Below are 25,103 nucleotides of genomic sequence, written 5' to 3' on the forward strand. Positions count from 1 at the left end.
GTTTCTCTGAGTAAATTTTCTCACATTGACATTTTTAACTACAATTTACTATATTTGTTTCATAATCTATATTTATTCTATATTTAGCATGCATGATCACATACATTCATTATTTAATACTGTTTTAACACATGTTTAAGATATTAAATGTTTTTCCCTTTCATTACTTTTGAATTTAACACTACAAATGAGCTAACAAGGCAGTGAGTTTGAATGAAAGAACATCTACTGATTTTGGCGAAACAGTGTCATACAGGCAGCGTCTCAGGGGGCATTTAACAAGCACAAATGTGTGAGCTCAACTGTGTCCCACTTTGAGTTTGTAGTTTTCCGAACACCTTTGACTTGGCTGGTGGCCTCGGGGTCAAAGACACACTACTGGAACCATCACATTGAAGTTCAAATAAAAATAACCACACATCTGTTTATTGTTTTGTTTCCGTTCTTGCCATATGACTAAAAATGTATCATTATTTTATACTGACTTATCCTGCGTTAAATTTGGTAGGACGTGGTGGTTCTTTGATGCCTCCTAATCAGCTTCATTACACAGCTTGTAAAATACAGACAAGAGTGCTGGAAGTCTCTAAAAAGGTGTTCTTCATTTCCTGGCTCCCTTCAAATGAAAGAGCGGAGATCAGAGAGGGTGTTCCACTGAAATATTAGCACAGGTGATCAGAAAGCCTGTCCAGCCAGCGCCATCTGGATTAACTCTGCTGACACTCGTGCAACCTGCATTTCCCACCCCTGGACGGCTGAGCAGCAGCGTCTGAAGGGGCTTTCGTGCTTAGAGAGGGGTGTTAGAAAATAAAGACTTGATGAAGAGTAATCAAGCTTATATGGCCTGTGTTAGCATGTCAAAGTGGTAAAAAGGGACAAGGTGTAACTGTATAAATGGGTCCATAAAAACCTGAGCAGCAGGAATAAAAATGAGCAAGTTGATTCAGTCTTGAATTGTTATGAATATGTCTGATGGCCCCACCTCCTCACCCCTCTCCACTCCAGATGCAGGTCCTGCCCAGGATAAAATGCGGGACAGCTCCGGCAGTTCTCCCACAGAAGAGAGAGTGACTGACTGCACTTGCTGCTTCACTGCCCCATGCTCGCTGACTCTCCCTCCCTCCCAGGCGCACTCTCTCCTATCATACACCTCCACACACACACACAGACAGACACCAGCTTTTATTCAAGTCTCTCTCAGCTACGGGTCAGCAGCTCCCACCCGCACCTTCCTCCACTCCAGCTGGAAGGGACCAGGCATTGCAGGTGCACATAGGTGCATCCACACTGACAGAAACACATCCTTGGACTCTATCTGGAAAAGAGAAGACTTGAAGATAAGGAAAAGAAGCAACTTTTGGGAAACTTTCAGAAAGGAAACTTACAACATCAGGATGCAAAAAAGTCAGGAGGAAGATGAAGCCAGGAAAATTTTCTGACAGATGTTTAGGATGGCCGTGACATCTTTGTAAGCCTCCGACATCTGAAGGACCTGCAGCATCTTGTTTGATTGCAGACTCCACTTTGATTACCCCTCAAAGGGCATCTCCTAGACATCAGCATGCTGGCAACCCCAGGGTGCACATTGGGAGTCTGACCCACCATGTGCAGATGGACGACATCCGCAGCCCACTTCAGTCCTGAACCTGCCCTCAGTACAGCAGCTGGCCCCTCCAGCGGGCAGCTCAGCCCCCTGCCCAGTGCAGCCTCCCTTTGCCTGGCATGTCTCACCCTGCTTGTGCTCAGCGCTGGCACTGCCACAGGGGCCTGTGCTCCTGGGGTACGGCATGAGTCCGTCCAGGGGCTCGCCACAGCAATCAACTGTTCATGGACTTTGGAAAGGCATACTCGCAGCTACAATCACCTGGAGGGAGATGTCCGACTGCGGCGACTTTACTCTGCCAACAAGTTCTTCCTGTGCATTGATAAAACAGGCAAAGTGGATGGCACCCGGCGGAAAAACTACGCAGACAGTAAGTTTTAAAGTGTTTCCAAGTGTATGACCTAACTTTTATGAGATGATCTTATCTGTTCACTTTATAGCTGTGGACAGGGGTATCCTAAGGTTGTATAACTGGTGAACTATTTGTGTTGTGTTTGAAGCATGCGAGACACGTTGCTAGGTGGTAAGGGAATACCCTAGAGTGGACTTCGGGACCTCATGGGTGACTTGCAGAGTTAACTAGAATGCTGACCTGAGGAAAGACATTGAGCATCAGTTGGCAGATCAAAGTATGCTTGGCAAAAGCTGGAGTTTCTCCATTATTAAATTGTCAAAACTGTCAAAAGTACATTAAGTGTCAGGTGACAGTAAGAACTACACAAGAGATAAGATACTTCTTATCAATGACATCACTATGCATATGTAGTTGTCATCATCATTGTAAAATCACCCTCTGGTCTTTTGGTGTCCATTTGACCTTACTTACTACTCCACCTCATGAGCACTAGCCCATCACTTTATGCCACTTTACTGGTAATAAAAATAGCATATTCAAACCTCTGACACATGCCTGGCATGTATCTGCCTCAGAGACACCTGAGAAGAGGTTTCTCAAACAGCAGCTGTGCTTTCTGCTGTGTATCAGAGCGCCTTATTGGCCCAAGTGAAATGAGCCTGGCTGTGGTCATGTGCTGACCTCCCTCTCCATTACTCACTGAGTGGATGGCCCATAGAAACGGTTATGCCCTCCAGTGTAATATTTATGTATCTTTGGTTGTTAATGCCTTTTTATGAAAGTGTATGACTCAGAGTTTTTTCCATAATGCTACTAGAGGCAGCTGCTGCATCCAGCACAGCCATGCAGCCCCTGCCTCTGTTTCATGCTGGGTGACATTTTGAACTTGTTGGGGTTAGCCACCTGGCACAAACTGAAAAACCACACACTTAGAAAATCAAGTTATGAAATATTACCTAGTTTTACATTAGTAATTACTCTTCAGCCATATTACTTTTTTAATGTTGCCTACCATTATAAAATTTTGCCTTTATAAAATAGGAGTCTGACTCAGACTCATAGTAAATTGGAGCAGTAGTAGAAAGTGTATTTCTGTTGTAGAGGGTCTGTGAAAACGCAGTCCCTTTGACTGTAATGTTGAGCTATCTCATTTCCTTTAGTGGAAAGAACGATTCTTTCAGCACTCTCACACAGCCAGGATGTATCTGCTGCAGGTCGGAGGATACTGCTGCTACTCATTGGCTGGAGAGTGTTTGCCTTAAATTGGACTAAGTGGAGCATGTGAGCGCTTTGTGTTACTCATCTCAAGAGCACAGGTTGAGTTTGATTGGCATTTCGACTGAGTTTCTCCAAAGTCACAACAGCTTTTAATCAGACTTAAAGCTTCCTGACCCAGAGCACTTCTGGACACTGATACTTTGGCCATGCGATCGATTAGAGCGAGGACAAGTGCTTTCTGCATATTTAATGACACTGACATAGATACAAGAGTGCACCATCAGCCCAACAAAAAAGAGGATGCGATCCCATTTAAAGAATTTACTCAACCTTGAAGAATTTAGATTTGTCAGTAAATGTGTCACTAGGCTTAAAAATATGCAAAGTAGTTTAGACATGTCTTTCAGGAGCCAAAAGAGCTGAGTCTCAAATTGAAATCTTGTCATTTCTATAAGTATACATCCTGTAACATGATATAGTCATAGGGACTCATAAAGTCTGTAGGTTTGACTTGATGTGTCACAGATATGTGCCGGGACAGGCTGTTGGCCGGCAGTAGGACATCTCTCCTCTGCCCTCTGTGTCCCCCTTCCACTCCTGTGGACACAGCTATTGCCTCGACAGCTCCGTCTGCTACACCCTGCTCCGGTCCTCACCTCCACCCCACTCACTTTTTCCAACTCCCTGTTCAGGTGCAAAAACAGTTGGAATTAGTCAACACACTTGCTGCTAATTGAGGTTGGAAAATATTGTATCAATCCCAGTGGAGTGGTGGCATGGAACAGCTGAGAGAAGAGAGCCTCAAAGAGACAGTGGACTGAAGGGTAGATGGTGCCATGAGACACAGGTCTAACAAGTGGCTATGAAGTGATCAGATTTAAGTTGAATAGACTTTGGGGCGAATAATGTGGGAAAACAGATTTGAAAACAGCTTTATGAAAGAGTTGATATTTAAAACCTATGTTGAAAGTTCTAATTTTACTATTTAAATCATTAGAAATAGACATTATGTAAAGACATGTAAAGTAATTACTGCAATAACAATAAATGTCCATGAGGCCAACAAACAAATAATCATAAGAGGGGACAAAGCAGGGTTTAGGGAACTAAAAGACAACATGTTTTCCTTTTTACCTATGGTTAGAGCATAACATGATCTAGAGGAAAAACACACCCAAGTGTTTAGAAAAGCTCCAGAGGTAGGTACGCATCATATCCTGTCCCGGGTCATCGGTCATAGGCTGTTAATTAGACAGCGCTACAGCACAACAGCTGTGTGGGTTGTCCCACCCAAAGCTCAATTTAACAAACAGCAAATACAAAATATAATATGACCTCTGAGTTTTTAGTTGTTGTTTTTTTTTTTTATTGCCTAATGACAGCAGAAAATATTATACAGATATATAAGGGCCTTTACCCCTTACCTCTCAGCTCTATAATGGAAGATCAACAAAATTTTTCAACTTCCAAACTAATTCAGGGAACAAAGTGTTCCTTAAACTTTATCTTTATTCTCTCAAATGATTTCCTCTTGTACTACAATATTTAATTTGATGTTTGATGTTTAATTTCTCTTTAAAGCATAGACTGGGTGTGAGGCTCCAGGCATTAAACACTTGTGCAGACTCCAGGTTGTGGCAGCCAATTCACCCTGAGGAAATAAGGTCACCTGCCATGAGCCTGGCCTTACATCGCACAGTGCCAGGGCGGGTTGTGTTTACCAACTTTCCCTTGGCGCGCAACATCTCAGTTTGAAGAGACCTTTCCCCAGATTATTTCATTTGGATGGGGTTCATGGGAAAAAAAAAAAATCCCCGCTCAGATGAAATATGAAGTGAAAATCATTTTAGCAGGTTTTAAAAGTGGAAACTGCCACTCATCTATAGAAGACTGACATGAAAGTAAAAGTGCAAAAATGTCTCAAACTAAATCTAGTCAATCCTACTATAGCCACAATAAACAAAATTGTCTATGTATCTCATCCACAGACGTGGTGCAGGTTAGGAGCAGTAAGTGGTGCTTTTATTGTTCACATCTGCAATGAGAGGAGAAATTATGCAGTTACCAAAGAAGTACACTTGATTCAGTCTACACACCCAATGCATAATCTGTTCTACTACATTTTATTTAACAAATTATCTTAACAACATTTGCCTTGCATGCAATTTTTTTTAACTTATTTACTCTCTCCATCACCTTTACAACGGAGAAGGACTCAAGATAAAAATAAATAAATATTGGCTTTACTACTTGCATGTTTGTAGCTGATACAGTGAGTAATAATTATGCTAGGTCTAGCTAATTATATTGAATTTAGTGGACATTGAATTGTAGACACTGGATTCACCATGCTGCAACATAACACTGTCTGTTTACCATGTGAATTTAAAGTTGTTACGTTTTGGGTCTTCTCCATGGTGATGACTCAGTCTTACTTCTGGGAGTGCTCAAACGTGGATGACAGGAGGAACAGGGCCCGAGGAGGGGCGCACCTGGACAGAGGAGGTCCTCGCTGTTCAGAAAGAGGAGAATGCACATGGTAATGAGGCTGCAGCAGGACTGGGGCGTGCTCCGCTCAGTATTGAGGTGGAAATTAAAGACTGGAGAAGGGCTGGACTCGTTCCCGTTGCTCATTAGTCATTATGCAAGGTTTTCTCTGGGTTGTTTCAACTAAGATCAGGGATTCGTGGTAGTTTCAGATGGCAGTAAATGGGTAACACTGAATGACTGTTGTATGTTTTATTAGATGGTCATGGTGAGAATGCATAACTGGTAGTTGAAAACATAGTAGTCAACAGGCTTGCGGTATTCAGCTTGTCACTGGATTTACTGGGTTCATGAGCAGGTTTATAGAGGCTGACTCTGGCTCCAACTGTACATCCCACTGCTGTGCACTGTGGATGTGAGCATAACTAAAGCTCATAGTGCCAGGATCTCATATCTACAGAGCCATTCACAGGGGCGCATTGATGTTTTGGCTTGCAAAACTGCAGGTCACTATTAAAGATGACATATTTTGCTTGAGCCTACGATATAGTTATAATCCATGACACCCATGGATCATTATTTTATAATTTGGACATTTTAAATCACAATATTCATCTGAAAGGACTTAATAAAAGAAACAAGTCGGCTGACTTTTGCATTAGAAAACTGCGGTGCCCAATGAGAGCTGACATTGCCATAAATGTTATCACAATAAAGAGCTGTGACGTTGTCTGCACCTCCTATGGATAGCTGCACATTACAGTAGCAAGTAGTGGATTTTTTGTCATTTGTAACAAAATGACTATGCAACACTGCCGAAGTGTATACGTGTCACCAATTTAAAAAATCAAATTGGATAACAAAGTAAGTACAGAGCAGCGGGCGTATGCTGTTGATGGTGAAAACGGGGGTTGATTGGCATTAGGGCGTCTTGAAAATAAGCATTCAAGATTGCTCAGGCTTTGACATGGTACATGGCATGGTTATAAACTATAACATGGCATAAGAAAAATTGATTTTGCATAATTGTTTTAATAATTGGTGCAGCTATAGTTCTTGAGGAAGTGAATGCTCCTATGTCTAAAATGTAAATGATATTCTCATTGTTACAAATGAGAATATTTGAGAAGGAGGATATGGGTTCGATATAGGCCGACCCAACAGGAATCTGCAGTCAAACTGCACTGTATGTTAGTGTTTTGTCTGCTGAGTACAACTCGATCACCTGGGAATAGTTTAGTATCTGCCAAACGCCCAGAGGATCAGACTGCTTTTTTTACATCAAGTCTCAATGCAATTGTACGCAGAGATTTTTATTTTTTTAATCCAAGAGAGTCTGGAAATAAGAGCAAGGGACATTAATGGCGTTGTTTAGAGGCACTCACCTTGCTGCTTAAACTGAGCCAGACACCATGGCCTGAAATGTGTGTAGCCACTGGCCCATGAATAAATTACTGAAAGAGAAACCATGGTGTCGAGAGATGGAAAAAGAATGATCCTAGCATCTCCTGAGGAGCCACAGCCGTGTGACTGCAGAGGTGAACCTTTCTGAGCCTCACAACGGGAAGCAATAACAGTAGGAATGTATTGCACCTGTTGCCCTAAAGACAACTATTTTTCCTTTTTAATATTAGTCAAGATCATAACGGAAGCAATATTGGATACTTAAATCATGCGTTGAGTAACATCTTAAATAACAATACGTGTCTACAAACTAAAGTACAGCCTGTCTGTCAATAACCTGCCTACTGACACATTAAGCATATCTTTTTTTTTTTTTCTTCCTTCAAATTCTATCTTAGCAAATCATTTAGTCATCCAGACATAGCTATTTTTTTCGAAAAGCAAATGCAAAAATGAATGTAGTTAATTTAAAACAAAAACAAAAAAAATAGATACAGGTGCATTGTGCATGTAGACCAAATAGGTTGAGACGAGTTAGCAGACTTAGTGTATGCCCTGGACTATTGTTTTCAAAAATACAACATTAAATGCATTTGAAATACATGTGACTTTAGACCCCTGCCAATGTTGAGCATGAAGTGGACCTTAAACTGAAAAATATGTGCGTGTCCTTCTCTAATGGGTAACATGAACCAGACCATCCAGAGCAGTGGCCTGTATGCGTGCTACCATTAGTGGTACCTGTCAGGGATGCCAGATTTTCAGAGAGGGTTTTAGCTCCAGCCAATGGGGACCACCATAAATTATTATCAAGCCCTAACCCAAATCCTAACCTTAACCAACTTAACCATGTAGCTATTGTAAATGAGACTATTTTTAAAAATGCAATCCACAGCTTTCAAAAGTCACTAGAACGAAGGAAACCTGAAAACTAACTACGAGGCCTGTGCATGTGCAAGCATTAGCTGGCACATAGCACATCTGAAGACATGCTCCTGATTACCACACAGAGGGTGGCACAATGTGTGCCTAAGACCACCTTAAACCATTTTAATGATCATATTATAAGGAAGGAATCAAAATTAAAAAAGAACGAATTTAAAATATATATCTGTCTCTTGTAAATTACTCTGATATCAGTATTATAAATTCATGTAACTTCATGCAATTTTGTTTTTGGTGTAACACCAGATTTTCCTATAAATGTAAAAGTATCATATTTCCACATGTCCTCTCTTACCCTTCCTCTCATCTGCAGTGCTAGAGTTGGGGTCAGGGCCTTTTGACCAGTGGAGCAGGTGACAGCTCTGACAGAGGCTTGCACTTTTGTCACCCCCTGTCTGCCCCTGTCTGCCCCTGTCTGCCCCTGTCTGCCCCTGTCATTTTAATAATGTAAATAAGGGGCAGATCCAGGTCATGGACAATATTTAATGTCTTGTTGCTCACTCTCTGAACCTCAATGCACTCATCATGAAAGCCTTAAAGATTCAATTATAGGGTATTAGGGATTCATAACTAGCATAATCCGTCTGAATTTATATTTGAAGTATATTTGTTCTCTGCATTGTCTCCATCCTATACTTACTAGAATGACGAAGTTGCTGAACTGCTCAGGTGCATATGGAACGTTTGTTTTGAATGCTATTTCATAGTGTTGGCATCATCAAGTTGCAGACATTCAGGAACTTTAGTAATGACTTTTCTTGATGACATTTCAGCACAGTGTAGTATCCATGTACTTTTACCAGGAAAGTGGAGTAGTCATGAATCACTGAGGTATTGTAACGGATGTGATGCATGATTTGCAGGCTCTCTGCCCTACCTGCCTGATTAAAGAAGAGGCCTCTTGTTGGTTAGATTGCAGCTCCACATAGACACACACTAACAGCTAGAGAGCATGCTGGGGGCTTCGTTAACCTCTTTCACCTCTGCTACCTCAATACACAGGACCACCTCTCTTTGCTACAGACACTCAGCATCAGGTTCTCCTTTAGTGTTGCCCCAACACACTGGTAACTGTGGGATTTGATCAGAGAGGGCCTGTGCCCGCTGCATAGAGCCGGGGAGGTCCCTAATGAACAGAGTGATGTCCAATTACAGACAATCAGAGAACGGAGGTTCAGGTTCAGGATTAAACACACACAGGTTGAAGCATCGCTGTTTGATGTTGAACGTGGTGGTCTTTTTTAGAAAACACATTAACTTTTTTTTTTACTCAGGTCCAAGTCCATGTGTCTCCATGTGTGGTGATTGGGTCAGTCTGTCTGGGGACATATCAGATGGACTATCTGTTCTGTGAAGGGATGGAGAGTAATTGGTCACATTTGACCCCCCGGCCTTATGGACTGTGGGAACGTAGGCATTATCAAGCAGCGGTAATTGGCTAATGAAACACTTCCGCAGCTCCTTCACTAGATTGTCATCCACAGCAGGGATAGGGCGAGTGTGGCAGGCACAAGTGGCCCTCAGGCATGTGTGTGCCAGGCAGCACATGTGTGTGTCCAGAGAAAATGGCAGGATGCGGAACTCCCTGTGGCCATCTTCAGTCTTATCAGCAGCATCAGTCTCACGCTGCAGCATACCGATACTCTGACAAAGCACAGCAAGGGCTGTGCTGTGCATTTCAATGGCAATGTAGGAATGAAGTCAGAATTTTAATAAAACTAGAGGATGACCCATGCTGAAATCTCCTGTAGTGATTAATAGTTAGTGCATGTTAGATTTAAGATACAATGGGTACAGAAAGTATTCAGACGCTCTTAACATTTTTCACTCTTTGTTATATTGCAGCCATTTGCTAAAATCACTTAAGTTCCTTTTCTTTTCCTCATTAATGTACACGGTACCCCATAAAATTGTTGAAATTGTTGCAGAATTATTAAAAAATTAAAACTGAAACATCACATGGCCATACATATTCAGACCCTTTGCTTTGACCCTCAGTATTAGAAGCACGTTTTGAGCTAATACAGCGATGAGTCTTTTTGGGAATGATGCAACAAGTTTTTCACACCTTTGGGGATCCTCTGCCATTTTTCCTTGCAGATCCTCTCCAGTTCTGTCAGGTTGGATGGTGAACGTTGGTGGACAGCCATTTTCAGGTCTCTCCAGAGATGCTCAATTGGGTTTAAGTCAGGGCTCTGACTGGACCATTCAAGAACAGTCACAGAAATGTCCTGAAGACGCTCCTTCATTATTTCAGCTGTGTGCTTAGGGTTATTTTCTTGTTGGAAGGTGAACCTTTGGCCCAGTCTGAGGTCCTGAGCACTCTGGAGAAGGTTTTCGTCCAGGATATCCCTGTACTTGGCCACATTCTTCTTTCCTTTGATTGTAAGCAGTCGTCCTGTCCCTGCAGCTGAAAAACACTCCCACAGCATGATACTGCCACCACCATGCTTCACTGTTGTATTGGACAGGTGATGAGCAGGGCCTGGTTTTCTCCACTTAGAATTAAGGCCACAAGGTTCTCTCTTGGTCTCATCAGACCAGAGAATCTTATTGCTCACCATCGTGCAGTCCTTGTGCCTTGCCACAATTCTGTCTCTAAGCTCTTCAGGCAGTTCCTTTGACCTCATGATTCTCATTTATTCTGACCTGCACTGTGAGCTGTAAGGTCTTATATAGACAGGTGTGTGGCCTTCATAATCAAGTCCAATCATTTTAATCAAATACAGCTGCACTCCAATGAAGGAGTAGAACCATCTCAAGGATGATCACAAGAAATGGACAGCACCCGAGTAAAAAATATGAGGGTCACAGCAAAGGGTCTGAATACTTATGGCCGTGTGATGTTTCAGTTTTTTCTTTTTTAATAAACTTGTACAAATTTCAACAATTTCATGTTTCTCTGTCAATATGGAGTGCTGTGTGTACATTAATGAGGAAAAAAAAAACTGAAATAATTTTACCAAATGGCTGCACTATAACAAAGAGTGAAAAATTTCATCGGGTCTGAATACTTTCTGTACCCACTGTAAGTAATATTTCACCGTAATGTTGTACCATGTAGTTTAAATTATGTAAAAAGAATGTGTGGACAGGAAGAAAGTTGTAGCCACATCAGTAAAAAAGTGGGATGGGGAGACAGAGTGGGTTGGTGGGGGACTCTTGTGAAAAAGGGCTAAAGTTACGGTGCTGAGACAATGTCTCTGAGGTCCCATCAAGTGAGCCATTCATTGATGTTAGTCTAAGTTTGTGGAGCCAGCGAGACACTGTGATAGAGAGGGGCCCAGGGTGGCCTTGTCTTTTTGTCCCAGGCTGACCCCTGGACTCCCGCCTGGCCTCTGCGCCCCTCACCTGGCCTGTCCCAGCACTCTAGTAACAAGATACCTGTAATTTGCTCTAATGGCCTTTGAAAGACCTGGCTGGGTTAATCCCTGGAGTACTTCTTCCAGTGGTAGCATATAAAGGAGGGGGTAACAGGCCGAGTGCAGCCCTGAAAGAGGACCAGCCTCTGGATTGTGTGTGTGAGAATGTCCCTCCTTGTCGCTGGAGCATTGGAGTCACTTTTCAAAAGATCACTGCCATGTGGCTGTTCACAGGCTCAAAGACCTGCGTTTAGGCTTGTACTGAGCTAAATGCTCTGCTTTACCCCTCTATTAGTGGATTTACCTGGCAAGTAGCAGATAAGGGCCCATCATGACACCTACCTCAAACCGTTTAGTATGCGTAAATACTTCATACTGTTGTACTGTAAGCAGTGGTTGTTCAAATGTATAAAAAGCTGTTATTTTCAAGTGTGAGTCTGCATGGCTTGGCCACGTTCCTTGTGTCTACCTCAAGACAGACATTTTTGAGACGCTGGTAATGGATGAATAAATAAGCTCACTGCAGTGACAGTTATAGGCATGATGCATGACCCAGTGTCGACAGAAGAGGGCTGACCCCGCCAGGAACGGAGCCAGGCTGAGAGTAGGAAAGATGTGATCGAAGTGGTTCACATTTCATTTACATCTATTTTTGGTGGAGTCACCAAGTTGTTACTTTTATATTTTGAAAGTAAAATGTGTAATACAAATCACAGTGACTGATTCATCAGTGAAGAAGGCTCAGGTGTAATTACCCTGTTTGCTCCTTTAATAGGAATCGTGACTACTGATAAAATTTACATTCTGAATGAAGTGAGATGTATAGAAATATGTCCCTCAGCCTGGTGTACAGCTCTTTCCTGTAACTGATCTCTTCCTGTCTCAGTGGAACTGTGGTCTTCAAGAGCAGACAGACGATCAGCTTTCATATCTATGAGATCATCGCTGACCTGTATCATTGTTGCTCATTACATTTATACAGTAGCCAGTAGACAAATATTCACAAGTCAACAAAAAACGGTGGCTCTTCTATCAGCCCTCGTCAGATGACACATCAAAACTTTATTTGATTACTGGTATTATTATTACTGGTGTTAAGTTGTATACGGTGGTATTCGGCTGGGTGGGGCCTGTAGAGTCTCGGAGTCTCCCCACAAGTGGATGAGTTTCCTCTGCCAATCCAAAACAACTAAGCCTCCAGCAAAGTCCTGACCAAGCCTAGTTCAAGGTGGAGATGAGTCACTAGCAGCACTGTGTTGCTCCATGCACAAGCAGTATTAAATGCAAGAGAAATTCAAAGAATAAATGTCCCTATATGGATGATAAAGTATACCTTAACCTTATTTTCTATTAAACAACTTTTTCCCTGCAAGCTGCAAGATAAACGAGCACTGGGTCTTCCAGTGTAGTGCAGACTCTTCTCCTGGTAAATAATACTTGAAGGTGTTTAAAGCAGTAGTGAGTGATGTAGCTATTGTCTGGACTGATACACTCAGGCCTCCATTTTCCCTCAGACCAGGCCTTCAAGAGGGTCAACGCAGATCAAAGGTGCTGGTCATAGCCATTAGGCCCGGCGGCCCAGAGCCCACATGAAAAGCCTGTATTTTGAAAAGGAGGGCAGAAGGAAAAAAATAACAAGGCCCTCTTCATTTAAAGACCAAGCAAACTGTGAAATAATTGAAAAGGTATGTCAATCAAGAGTAGGAGCCCAGCAGGAGCTCCCAACTTCCCAGGATCGGGCCGGTGGAGCACTGAGCCGTGTAGGGCTGCTCAAGTGGACCGCTCAAGAAATTAACCACCAGCAACCGCAGTATTTACCCACTATCTAGATGATCATTTGTAATAAACAAAAATCAGAATTCAAACTCATGGAGGAGATTATATGGAAGATTATAAAAAACAGATTATTACTTGTCAGATCACTCCTCTCATCCACGCTTGGGACTGGGACCGTGAGTGCTCTTGCTTATGTCTGTTATGTGGCTGGAATTTATTTACACCATTATTTTATTAATTTTGACACAATTGTTTAGTCTGATGAATTCACATATAGATTTATTTTTTATTTGAATCTACTTCAAATCTTCTCAATAGTACTAAGGCTTGACTTTTTATGTCTGACACAATAGTTTTAGAATACAGTAGCCTATAGTCCTCTCTCAGGTGAGTGTGGGTATTGCACCTGCCTCTCCCCCTCTTCTCTTTAGCTTTAGTCGGACAATGAAGAACCCACTCCTTCTTTTCTTTTTCTCAAAGTCAGAAAAGGCTTGAATGATCTGACGGTGGGCAGAAGTCCAAAACGTGGGATAATACCAGAGGAAAGAGTAAAAAGGACAAGCTTTGAAAAATCCAATAGAAGTGAAATAAATGGTAAATTCACACTTGACTACACATCTATAGTTGGGGCTTATTGACACTCCCAGCCAAACATGTCAAAGGTTAAGAGATCTTACCCACTGCAAATAGGAAGCAAAAATACCTTTTTCAAAAGCTCAATGGGCCATCAGCGGCACTTCCACAGCAGGATATCAATGACATACAAGTGACATTCACTTTTGTCTCTCAAAGAATTAATTTGTCCCCATTGTGGTCCTGCACTCTGAAGTAATTTGTACTTTGTGTGAATACAAAAGAGGCCATTGCACGATGTGGTTAATTGTATGTGGTGTGAATAAAGGAAGGATATTTTGAATGTAATTAAAATTTAATTTACTATACATTTTACTTAGTCTTTATTCTGGTAGAAATAAAATGATTGCTCTTGCACTTACCATATCTTGTCATTTATTGTTATTGTTGTGCATTGTGTCACTTTTAATAAAAATGAAGAATTTTATACTTGAGTTTCTGATTAGTTAGTTGCTTTGAATAATTGAACAAGTGACACTACTGTGAATCTAACTGGCATCTGTAGATGTGTAGTATGAAAATCCCATTCATCTAGTTAAATCTTCAGGTAGAATGTTTAAGAGGAAGTTCTTAGTTACAAACGTGACCTGGGTTGACTTGCTAGAACCAAAGTAAAACATAAACAAGCAAGAATATAAGTTTAAAAAACATTTCTCATCTGTCATCAAATCTAAAGAAAACATCTCCCAAAATGCCTATAGCACTTGAAATATTGGCCGTTACTGCTGGCACCACTTTCAGGCACCAGCGGTTTTCATTGGCTTGGACTAATGCCTCATAAATCGTAGCAGAGCTCCCATCGCTGCTCGGCCCGGGGCTAATTGCTTATGAGTGTTTTGCACGCTCCAGGTGCCACCAGAGCTCTGGCGCTGTTTGTAAACAGAGCTTGTAAAGTGGAGACAGCCATCAAAGTGTTAAAGTTTCCTCTGAGGATCAGAGACAGTGGCCATGATGGGGGTGCAGCTGGGTTGATACCTGGATAGTTTGTGGCATTCCCCTGTCCCTGCAGCTGTGGCAGAAGAAAGACACTCAACAGTCCTGTGTTTGTTTACCCTCTCCTCCTTCTCATCTTTGTACTGTCTCTGTGTGAGAGAGGATGACCTCACTGAGGAAGCATGACTGCCCATGTTCAGAGCTGTAAAGGCTTTCAAACATGTCCCGAGTGATGGCAGCAGCAGATGTGTAGGTCTCCGTCTTCTGATGTGATCCAAGAGCCCAGCACTAACTGCCTGATGCTATCAGCAGCTGTCCTCTTTAGAAGAGCTATGGTCAAGTGTGTGAGCTCAACATGTGGACAACACAACATTCAGCTGTTAAGTTAATTTTGAAATGCTTAGATAATCAGCCCAGGAATGTGCAATACGTTTTACTCCAACAATATCTGTTTTTGTGCACCTGTGTTAATGGATTTTTCCTAAATACCTCAAACCTAATTTTAATCAAGTGGATCACTTAAATAGTCTATATTGAGTGAATATGGCTGTACAGTAAGTCATTGTCTGTCAGTGAAGTGGATGCCTTAAAACCCGCAGCTTAATTGGCCACAGTCTGGATTGTACCTCTCTTCAGGCCAGACTGTGTCTCAATTGCTGGGAATAAGTGGTGGTACTAGATACATGAAAAATATGCACAACCTCTGAGCTATAATATACTGTACACATTCTCAGTTACATTAGATTTCAACTTGGATCTACATCTCAAATGGTTTGTAACATAATCAAATGTGACATTAGTTGTTCCTCTTATCTTTATCTTTATTTAAATGTGGCTATTGAATTCATACATTTGATAAGTGGATTATAAAACAGTATATCTGAAGAGTCTGCACCAGTCTCAAATTACCATCGCACCTTTGGCTCCATGTTTACACCACATTTCCAAAACAAGCGCAAACATCCAGCCATGGATTGCTACTTTGGGTAAAATGTTTTCCTTCTGAACACACCAGGCTTAGAAGGGTGTAACGAGAAGATTTTATGGTGTGATTAGATAGCCGACCGCATAAGGGTATTTTTGAAGATGTAAGTGGGCAGAAAAACATAATGATAAGAAAGATCCATGGCATGTAATCAGTCGCTATTCAGCATCTCCAGGTCATCACCCAAACATCTCCTTAGTGTAACCACCACATATGTGCACCTTTATGTTTGATAGAAAGCAAAGGATACAATTAACCAACATGTCTGAAAGCTTTTACAACCTTTTAGGGCCTTTTAAGCATTAGATAAGTGGCGGGCATGCACGAGTTTTATGTTCAACAATAAACAAATGGGTGTGATTAGGATGTAGTATGGTTTGGGGGAGGGACACTCTTACAAATATTATCAAACAGACATGTGTTATGTAACTATGGGCTAATTAACAGCATATACAAAGGGCAGAGAGGCACTGTGTCATTTGGAAAGTTTGTCTGTTACATGTTAATGATTTCAGTCATGGCTATATAATACCACATTTGTGCCAAATTACACCAAAAAATCTGCACACATGTTACTTGGAGCTTTATTCCAATACAATCACTTAATGATATTATTTCAATCTATCATAGATGTGCTAAAACTTGACTTAGCTTGGCTGACATACAAGTGTTATTATTGGATTGTTACATTCATTCATTTATTTATCATTTAAGTGTCTGTGTAGACCCTCAGTCATCCAGGTCGGATGTGCAATATGTATTATATTAGATTCAGCTGCAAGGGACTTAATCTTTAATCTGTTCTTTTTGACACTTTTATTTATATTTGATGGTATACTCACTGCTCTATTTTTTTTATTTTTTTATTTTTTAGAAATTTAATATAATTGAGATAATGATATGTTTCCTATTTCTATGATAACTAAAAGATATCAGTGCTTTACCATATCTCTGGACAGAAAGAATTTTGCTAACCAAGGTCACCAAAACCTGTATGTGAGCAGTAATTTGCATATTAATTTGTTTTAGTATCATTCCGGACATAACACTGACATTTTGGGCGTAGCATAAGGAGTACAGCAGTCAGTGAGTCACTCTGACACTGATTAGATTACAGGAGATGTAAACTATATGGTTTGAGCCAAGGCTGTTTTATGGAGTAGTGTCATCACAACACCGATTTCAATGCCACAATGTTATTTTCAATGTAATTTAATTGTTTCTTTAATGTGTCCATGCGATCTTATATTAGTTCTGATACGACACAAGACTTGAAAAGGTCCATTTCTGTCCTATTTATCAGATTTTTTCAGTAACATTACTTGTTAAAAATGAGTACCTAGTTTTGATACTAATTTTAGTATTGATTAGTATCTGGATATCAATATTGATTGAACTCTAACACAGAGTATCTTTCTCTCTCTCGTACCCCTGTTGCATGTCGGCTGTCCGTGTGTGACTTGTCCTGCCTCTCCTCCCCTGAGTGTATGGCTGTCTGCTTTTCTACTCGCTAATGCCACAGTGTCTTTTGATGGGGGAAACTCCCAGAGCCCTATGTTCCTAACCCAGACTCTTGTTCCCTTTTATTTTACAGGCCTGATGGAAATCCGATCAGTCAGTGTTGGAGTTGTTGCCATCAAATCTGTCAGCACCGGTCTGTACTTAGCCATGTCCAAGAAAGGCACGCTCTTCGGATCGGTGAGTCTACAACCTGGTCGATACAGGAGGGCTGGGAGGGGACAGAGATGTGCATAGACATTCCAAATGGGTGTCCACACAAAAAGGTGCAGACCACAAATAACCAGGACTGATCTAACTTGTACATTTCGAGGACTAAGGGTTAAATACATAGTGTTAGGGGTGGGCGTCATTGACAAAAAAGGATAGACCATAGGGTATCCCAATAACTATATTCAGACAATGTTAATCCAACAGAAATAGTTGCTGTGCAAATTTAGCAAACTTCACAACATTAACTTGTTCCGCATTTCAACATGTAGCTTCCTTTACATAATGTCTACACTTGGGTCAAACTAAGTCCAAACCAGGACCAAAGATTTAAGCCAGACCTAGGAGGGAGGGGTCACGGGTGGTGTGTGCATGTGCATAGGGGTCCCAAATGGTTGAATTCTCAGACATGTTTGATATTTCTAGTGGAGTGAAGGGAAATCCCAGGAATCCCCAAAGTCTAGTTTAAGGTCAGACTGTTGCTATCCATCATGCCAGTACACCTGAGCCTGTCCTGATGATACCTGCAGCTTGTTCTTTGTGAAAATACAGCGGAGAGAAGAAAAGCAACCACGACAAAGAGGCCAGCTGGGGCGTCTTTAAAGTGTGCGTGCCATCTGCCACTTGTTGTTCGCACAGCAAGCTTTCAAACATAATCACAGTTCTTTGTAGAGACCAGACACACACCAAGCCCGAGGTATATGCCGGTACTGACTAAATCCAGGACTAAATCTGGACTAAAACAGGTAAACATGGAATATAAATATATTAAAGGTGTACTATGTAACTTTTCTGGGGTAAGGTCTACCACCTGCTCGTTGCCACGACTCATGTTAATGGCTAGCCTAGAATGTTTCAGAGTATGTCATTAAACTTTGTTCTTTCCAATGGAGACAACCACCAAGTCAGTTTTATGGAGAGGCCACAGGAAGAATGCATGTTTTTCAAGGTGTTTTAGAAACACAACATTTACAAATGTTTTTTTAATAAAAACATTTGTAATTGAATACATGTAGTAGATAAGTTAAATGTCAAACTGTGGAACATTCCAGGCAAAACAATAATATTTCTATAGAGACAAGCAGGTAGTGAACACCCTACTAAAAAAGTTACATAGTGCACCTTTAAAATCTGGACCCAAAAATTTAAACAAAGCTGAATCCAAAACAACCTGGACAAATTTGAGACTAAATACAGACTAAACCAGGTCAAAGAGAATCACTCATCAAGGCACTGTAGCAAATTAACCCATGCTATGAATTCTCAGTAACAAGAAAAAGTCCGATGAGTCAAGCCAAGCCTTTACTATCCTGATGGTATCTCAAAGGGGGCTCATTATAGCACAGAGATACAGATCTGGAAAAGGGAATGCAGCAGGCGCTCTTGTCTGTGCGATATCTGTCAAGACTCTTTGAGAAGCTGATAAGACCTGGTAACCACCCACTGGAACATAGTGTAAAATGAATTATTCAAACAATCCACCTGGATGTATTTTACTACATCCAAGAACATTAACCTTTGAACTTCTTAGAGGGAGGTCTGTGTACCGCAGCAGTGGCAGAAGAGCAGTTATAGATCCACCATAGATGGAAACCTTTGACCTCTGACCTCTGCCCACAGGTGAAGTACAACCCGAGCTGCAGGTTCAAGGAGCGCATAGAGGAGAATGGATACAACACTTATGCCTCCCTGCGCTGGAAACATGGCGGCCGGCAGATGTTTGTGTCTCTGAATGGGCGAGGGAAACCAAGGCGAGGTCATAAGGCCCGGAGGAGGCACCCATCCACTCACTTCCTGCCCATGCTCCCCTCCTAGCTGCTCATCATGGACTACTATTTGCCCTGTGTACATTTGTTTTTATAACTTTTATTGAGCTAGTCAAAATGTTTAAGTTATTTTCTTTGAGTTTTTATTGTTATTCAGTGCAACATAAGTTAAGCTATGCTCAGGCTTGACAATAGTTACTGACCATTGCGTGTATTGTATGAAGCTTTACAGAATATGCAATTCCATAACATGCTCAACATAAGCAATAATACGTTATCAGCAATAGCTCTCTTACTTTAGCTCTGCCAGCAAGACTCATCAACTTCAACAACCAATAATCACTGAAAATGTTATGGTTTATCAGTTTTGTAGATTATTCTGCCAGGACATACGCTTTTTATATCATTCCAACCAAGAAAGGCTGACCAGGTTACCATTATGAAGGTAGTGTGAGTTTTTCTTGAACATGCTCTGAGGCCTGACTGCAAGAACTTGATTTACATGTTCTGTTCTGTATGTACAAGTGGGACTGAATACATCCATGTACAAGACATTATTAACAATGCTGAAACAGTTAACTTCTGTGTATAGATATCGATCATTGTACATCTCACTCATAGAGACTCATAATACTCACATAATACATGTTTCATCTAATGTAGTCAATCAGCATGTCTGACATTTCATATTTCAAATATCTGCAGTGTTAATGTTTGTACATGGTTTAGTTTGACTAACACTTACTGACAGGACTCTCGTTAATAGAACATAATATATTTTAAACATTTTACTCACAGTTTGCAGACAATGCTGTAACTCCATTTTATGCCAGATTTGTTCTGTAAAAAGGGGAGAATATTGTGTTCACTGATATTATATTCATAGAAGAAGAGTGGTTAAAGATCTGCTTATACAGAACATGTACATGTACCAATTACATCAGTTTTGGTCGTAATAAAATATACAGTAATGACTATGAATATACAGTGACAAAAAACATCCCAGTAAGTTGGTTTGCACTTTTACAGTACAGTGCTGTTAAACAGTTTTCCTATAATCTGCCAGTATTTTAGTACAGAAGATTTTTTTTTTTGTTTCCAATGTACTGTTTTAAAACCAAGTTTCAAATTCAACTGTTTGAGTGCCTTGGTTTTTGTTGAGTTTGACAATAAAAACAAATGCAGACTTGAGATGCTTATACGCTTGTGTGTTTGCTCATTGAATAACATCTTCAGCACATGTTTGACCCAAACAGCCTCATTATTATAATCACTGCACAGCTCACAGCAGGGCAGGCATTGAAGCTGAGGAGTTCCCTGTGTCTGTTCTATGCACTGCACACAGAGACAGAGCCTGCAGGGAGACAGGAGGCCACTTGAAGCAAGCAGAGTGTTATGAATACTACTGAAAGAAAGGCCACACTCTGTCATGGTGCAAGACCACTGCAACTAGGCACATGTCTGGTCACACTGCTGGGACAGAGGAAGAGTTCCAAACAGATGTGGCAGTCCAAAGGCACTGTATGCTCTATATGAATCAAAGGTATTGTTTCATATCCAAGCAGCCAAATATTTATTATAGTATAACTAAGACAAGTATATAATAGGTTAGTCAGTCATCTATGTTTACATACAGTAGGTACGGAGTGTATTCAGACCCTTTTAACATGTTTCACTCTTTGTTATATTGCAGCCATTTGCTAAAATCATTTTAGTTCATTTTTTTCTAACCCTAACCATTCATTAATGTACACAGCACCCCATATTGACAGAGAAACACACAATTGTTGAAACTTTTGCAGATTTATTAAAAAGGAAAAACTGAAATAACACATAAGTATTCAGACCTTTTTTGAATACTTTCCGTACCCACTGTATATGACCCAGTCTCAGCTGACTCTTCTCCCTGTTAAGGAGCAGCAGCTCTGCTCTGAGCTTCCTCAGGGTGACTAAGCTCCCTTCTCTCTAGCTCTGAGAAGGAGAAACTCATTTCAGATTCTTGCATCCACAATATTAGCTGTTTAGTTTTGTTATGACCTGCTCTATGGCCAAAGCTGAGGTTTAGAGATTTCTCTGTGACTCTCAACCTTTGCTTTTCACTTCAGTCCCTTCTCCACAGCAACAGGCTGGTATACAGTGATGATATTACAGCAGATGCCCAACAAGCCAAACTTAAATAATTTAACTTTATAAAACAGAATCAACTCTAAGATCTGGATATTTTTGCCATTCATTTCCTTCAACGTCAGAGGCTGTTATTTCTGTCCTTCTACTTCTGCCCCTCTTTTTAAACCATCCAAGAATCTTATTTCTCCTCTTTGGCCTGCGGGTGCAGTGGGGTGCTGGTGCCAGTTCCTGGGACACTAAATGGGAGCTGTAATTATCTACCACTGTCCTGTCAGTGCACTCTCAAGCCAAACAAGCCCAAACCTTTGGAAGTCCCGATCAAAAGCTTCAGCCTTTGATCACAAAACAAAACTCTAACACACTGGAAAATAATGTGGAATGTCCCAATTGAGTAGAAAGCGGGGGTGTTTTTATCTACAAGTCAGTCAATGTAAAGATGATGAAGGATCCATATAAAGTCAAATAGAGTTGACTTTCTTCCTGATTATACAAAAACAATATAGAAATGCACACAAATAATACAAACAATAATGAAGTTAAGTGAAAATTCAGAAGGAGGACTCATCCCTTGTGCGTAGCCTATCTTCACTCAGCTACTTTTAAACTCAGCATTCCACATCTCATGTTTATCTGTTTCAATATTTGTCGTATTATCCGTTTTTAAATTTTGAACCGCCAACAGTGCCTAGGCCGCAGGGGGATGGAGCATAACCTGCCTTCACCTCCTATGCATCGTTCTGAGCTTCCAGCCTCTAAGCACCAATGCTATATTAATAAGCTGTGTTGTCTGTCCAGGTTGACTACTATCCTGAGGGACCATGCAACATTCAACTAACATTGTCAACTAGAAAAATGTACTGCAAAAAAGCCTCAACAGTGATACAAGGATAGAAATCTGCAGCTGAGTGACAGAAAAAAAAACTTTGAATTTGTGGTGCCTTCGCCAAAATCTACAGGGCACAAGTCATGCAGCTCTAGCAACAACAAACTACAGCTTCTGAAACCTTTGAAACCCTGTGTGGCCATTTTCTCTCACAGTGGCTGAAAAGAACTGTGGTGGGTAGAGAAAAAAGCTCCCCTCGCCACTCATAATACCAATCTTATGTATGTCGACCCAAATGGGATGGACGGGAGGGGGCGGCGGAGTGGCAGACGGACTAAGGCACAATTTTAAAGCGCTTATTGAATTGCCATTACAGGTCCTGAGACTAATTGTGGCTGTTGTGTGTCCCTCGGTGGCCTAGGGGGCTGTGGAGTGGCCTGTATGCTCTTACCCAGTGGGGTGAAAGGGAGCCGGACCACCATAGATCAATGGCAAACCTTTCACTCTTTCACAGGGCTTTGCTAATCCTCCTCATTTGTCTGCCATTTGTTGGAGGCACATTCACAGTTCTGCGAATTTAGGATTAGGCCTTGTTTTGTTACAAAAACAGCCCAAGTTATAGTAATGCTAAATGAAATGAGCCAAAGACATAATGAAGGATGATTTGTGGAGAGTGTAGGTATCAGTAAATTACTGTAAATTAAAAACTAAGTGACTATTGCACATAGTACAACCTACAACCAAATGAACCTACAAAATAAAAGTGGATTGTGTTTTTATAATTTACCCAGAACATTGGTGGCTAAAGGAGCTAGTTTTCACTGAGTTATTAAATCCATAAATGGATTAGGATCTTTTTCCGCCTTGTGTGCATAGAGGAGCAAGGGCAAGGCACAAATGAGAGGACAACGTTTTCTAGTAGCACTTGGGGGAAATATGTAACATTTCTGATTAATCAACATGTAATCTGTGTAAATAAAGACACTGTTTTTGACCAAACCTTTGAAGTAGATTGAAGTGTGTGCCCAGTGAGTGTTGTGTTGACAGTGCGGCAGTTCACTGTAGTCATCAGTCTGGCCCTTCTCATCACAGCATGGATTAGTGTCCACATCTCAATCCACTCACTCCACACGAGTGAGGCTGCTGAGTGGCACACGGGACACTTCTCCCCTGGGCACAGGTATGTGGAGCCGGGACGTCCTGCCTCACGTCAGGCATTCTCTGAATGCCAGCAGCTGTGCCAGCCACAGGGGAGCAAGGCCAGAGAAGCAAACATGGCTAAGTGTGCTATGGTGTTCTTGGCAAATATACTGGCATTCATATTTTATTTATCATTTTACAAGTTTAGCAAGTTTGATGTATCTGTAACACTTAAGTGCTTAATGTGTTGCTTGATATGGTTTGGCTACTAAAATACTGTACACTGATATAATTACAGTCTGGCTTTTTTGACCTAATCACAAAAATAGGGCAGATTGAGTCAGGGACAAAAGTAAAAATCTATTCCAAATTAATTTCAGCCACGTCTATAGAGCCTCCTCCACCCAGAGAATATGATGTTGAAACAATTCTGCCTAAAATAACATAATCTTGGCAAACATACCAAAAAGCATTATTAAGTAGACACCAGGTTTGATTTGAGCTGGTTCTTATTCCTCATAAACTGCATGAAATTGCCCTCTGCTGAAAGTACCTGGAAAAGTCAGAGCAAATGTATGTAAAGACTGAGCACCTTCAAATCCCTGCAACCTTTCTGAGTGAATTACTGCTGAAGTACAACTCCAGGCCACCTATGTTCTGTCACTGGGAGCATGGGCCTATTCCCTCAACACAGCTCTTTTCACTCTCTGCACTGCTTAAAAAAATTATGGTCTTTCTTAAACAAAAGTTAAGTTGCAAACATATATGTTTAATTCTTCCACTTCTCAAATCTTCTCATAGGTTTTACTATAACTATAATTTAGAATGCAGTAATTCTAACTAGAACTGGATTGGTACTATTAATGATAGTACTATTAGGATAATAGTGGTAGTGGTTATTGAAGCAGGTATAACAGTAGCATAATGTGAAGATATTGTTAGGGTAAGTACTCAGAGCTTAACTAGTTACATTCAATAATACACTGAATATTTGTTGGGTTCTTATTTTTTATGTGAAATAAAAATTGTTCTGTGTTTTTCAAACCTCTCTCATTCTAGTTGTTGGCTTCCAAACCTAGCACACCGCTAATGCAAGGTGAAAACAATAAACTTTTTATCTTCAACATACATGCTCGTCAGGGATATCGCCATAGTGAAGTGGCGCCCCCTTGCGGTCAATATATAGCGCAGCTTTTGTTTTCTCTGATCTCTGTCTGATTGCCTGAAGTAAAAGCACTGTATATCTACATTTAGTACATATAAGGTAAGGAGGAAATGTTGTACACTGACTTGACTGTCTTATCACAGTAAATGTAGAAATGATGCAGTAAATCATTATGAAACAGAAAAATAAAATTAGAAGACGCCAGTCTCTTTCTCCACAATTCTTCATCAAGACAAAATGTTGCAATGAATAGACTACTAATAGTTACAAAAGTCTATGAAAACTTTCTTATAAATATATTTGAGATCATGTACTGCTACATTTAAACAAATGATCCAAGTAAAAATATATATATATTTAAAAAAATAATAATAATAAATAAATAAATAAATATATATATATATATATATATATATATATATATATATATATATATATATATATATATATATATATATATATATATATATATATATATATATATATATATATATATATATATATATATATATACCATATATATATACCATATATATATACCATATATATATAACATTTTTAAAAAGAAAGAAATAATAGAAACAAATTACACTTATCTTGTGTTAATCATAGTTGTTGAAGTTGTGTGAGAATTTAAAGATATCAGACCACAT

At 40.5% G+C, this 25,103-nt stretch overlaps 1 protein-coding gene across 1 annotated transcript; it reads left to right on the forward strand.

The window, feature by feature from the left end:
* The first annotated feature begins 1,055 nt into the window (after nt 1–1,055).
* Nucleotides 1,056–19,537, forward strand: fgf22 (fibroblast growth factor 22). Its single transcript, XM_033965146.2, has 3 exons — nt 1,056–1,973; nt 17,296–17,399; nt 19,050–19,537. The coding sequence occupies exons 1-3, from the start codon at nt 1,604–1,606 to the stop codon at nt 19,242–19,244; spliced, it is 669 nt and encodes a 222-aa protein (XP_033821037.1). The 5' UTR covers nt 1,056–1,603; the 3' UTR covers nt 19,245–19,537.
* The last annotated feature ends 5,566 nt before the right edge of the window (nt 19,538–25,103 follow it).

The sequence above is a fragment of the Periophthalmus magnuspinnatus genome, chromosome 4 (genome assembly GCF_009829125.3).
Source record: "Periophthalmus magnuspinnatus isolate fPerMag1 chromosome 4, fPerMag1.2.pri, whole genome shotgun sequence".
NCBI lineage: Eukaryota > Metazoa > Chordata > Actinopteri > Gobiiformes > Gobiidae > Periophthalmus > Periophthalmus magnuspinnatus.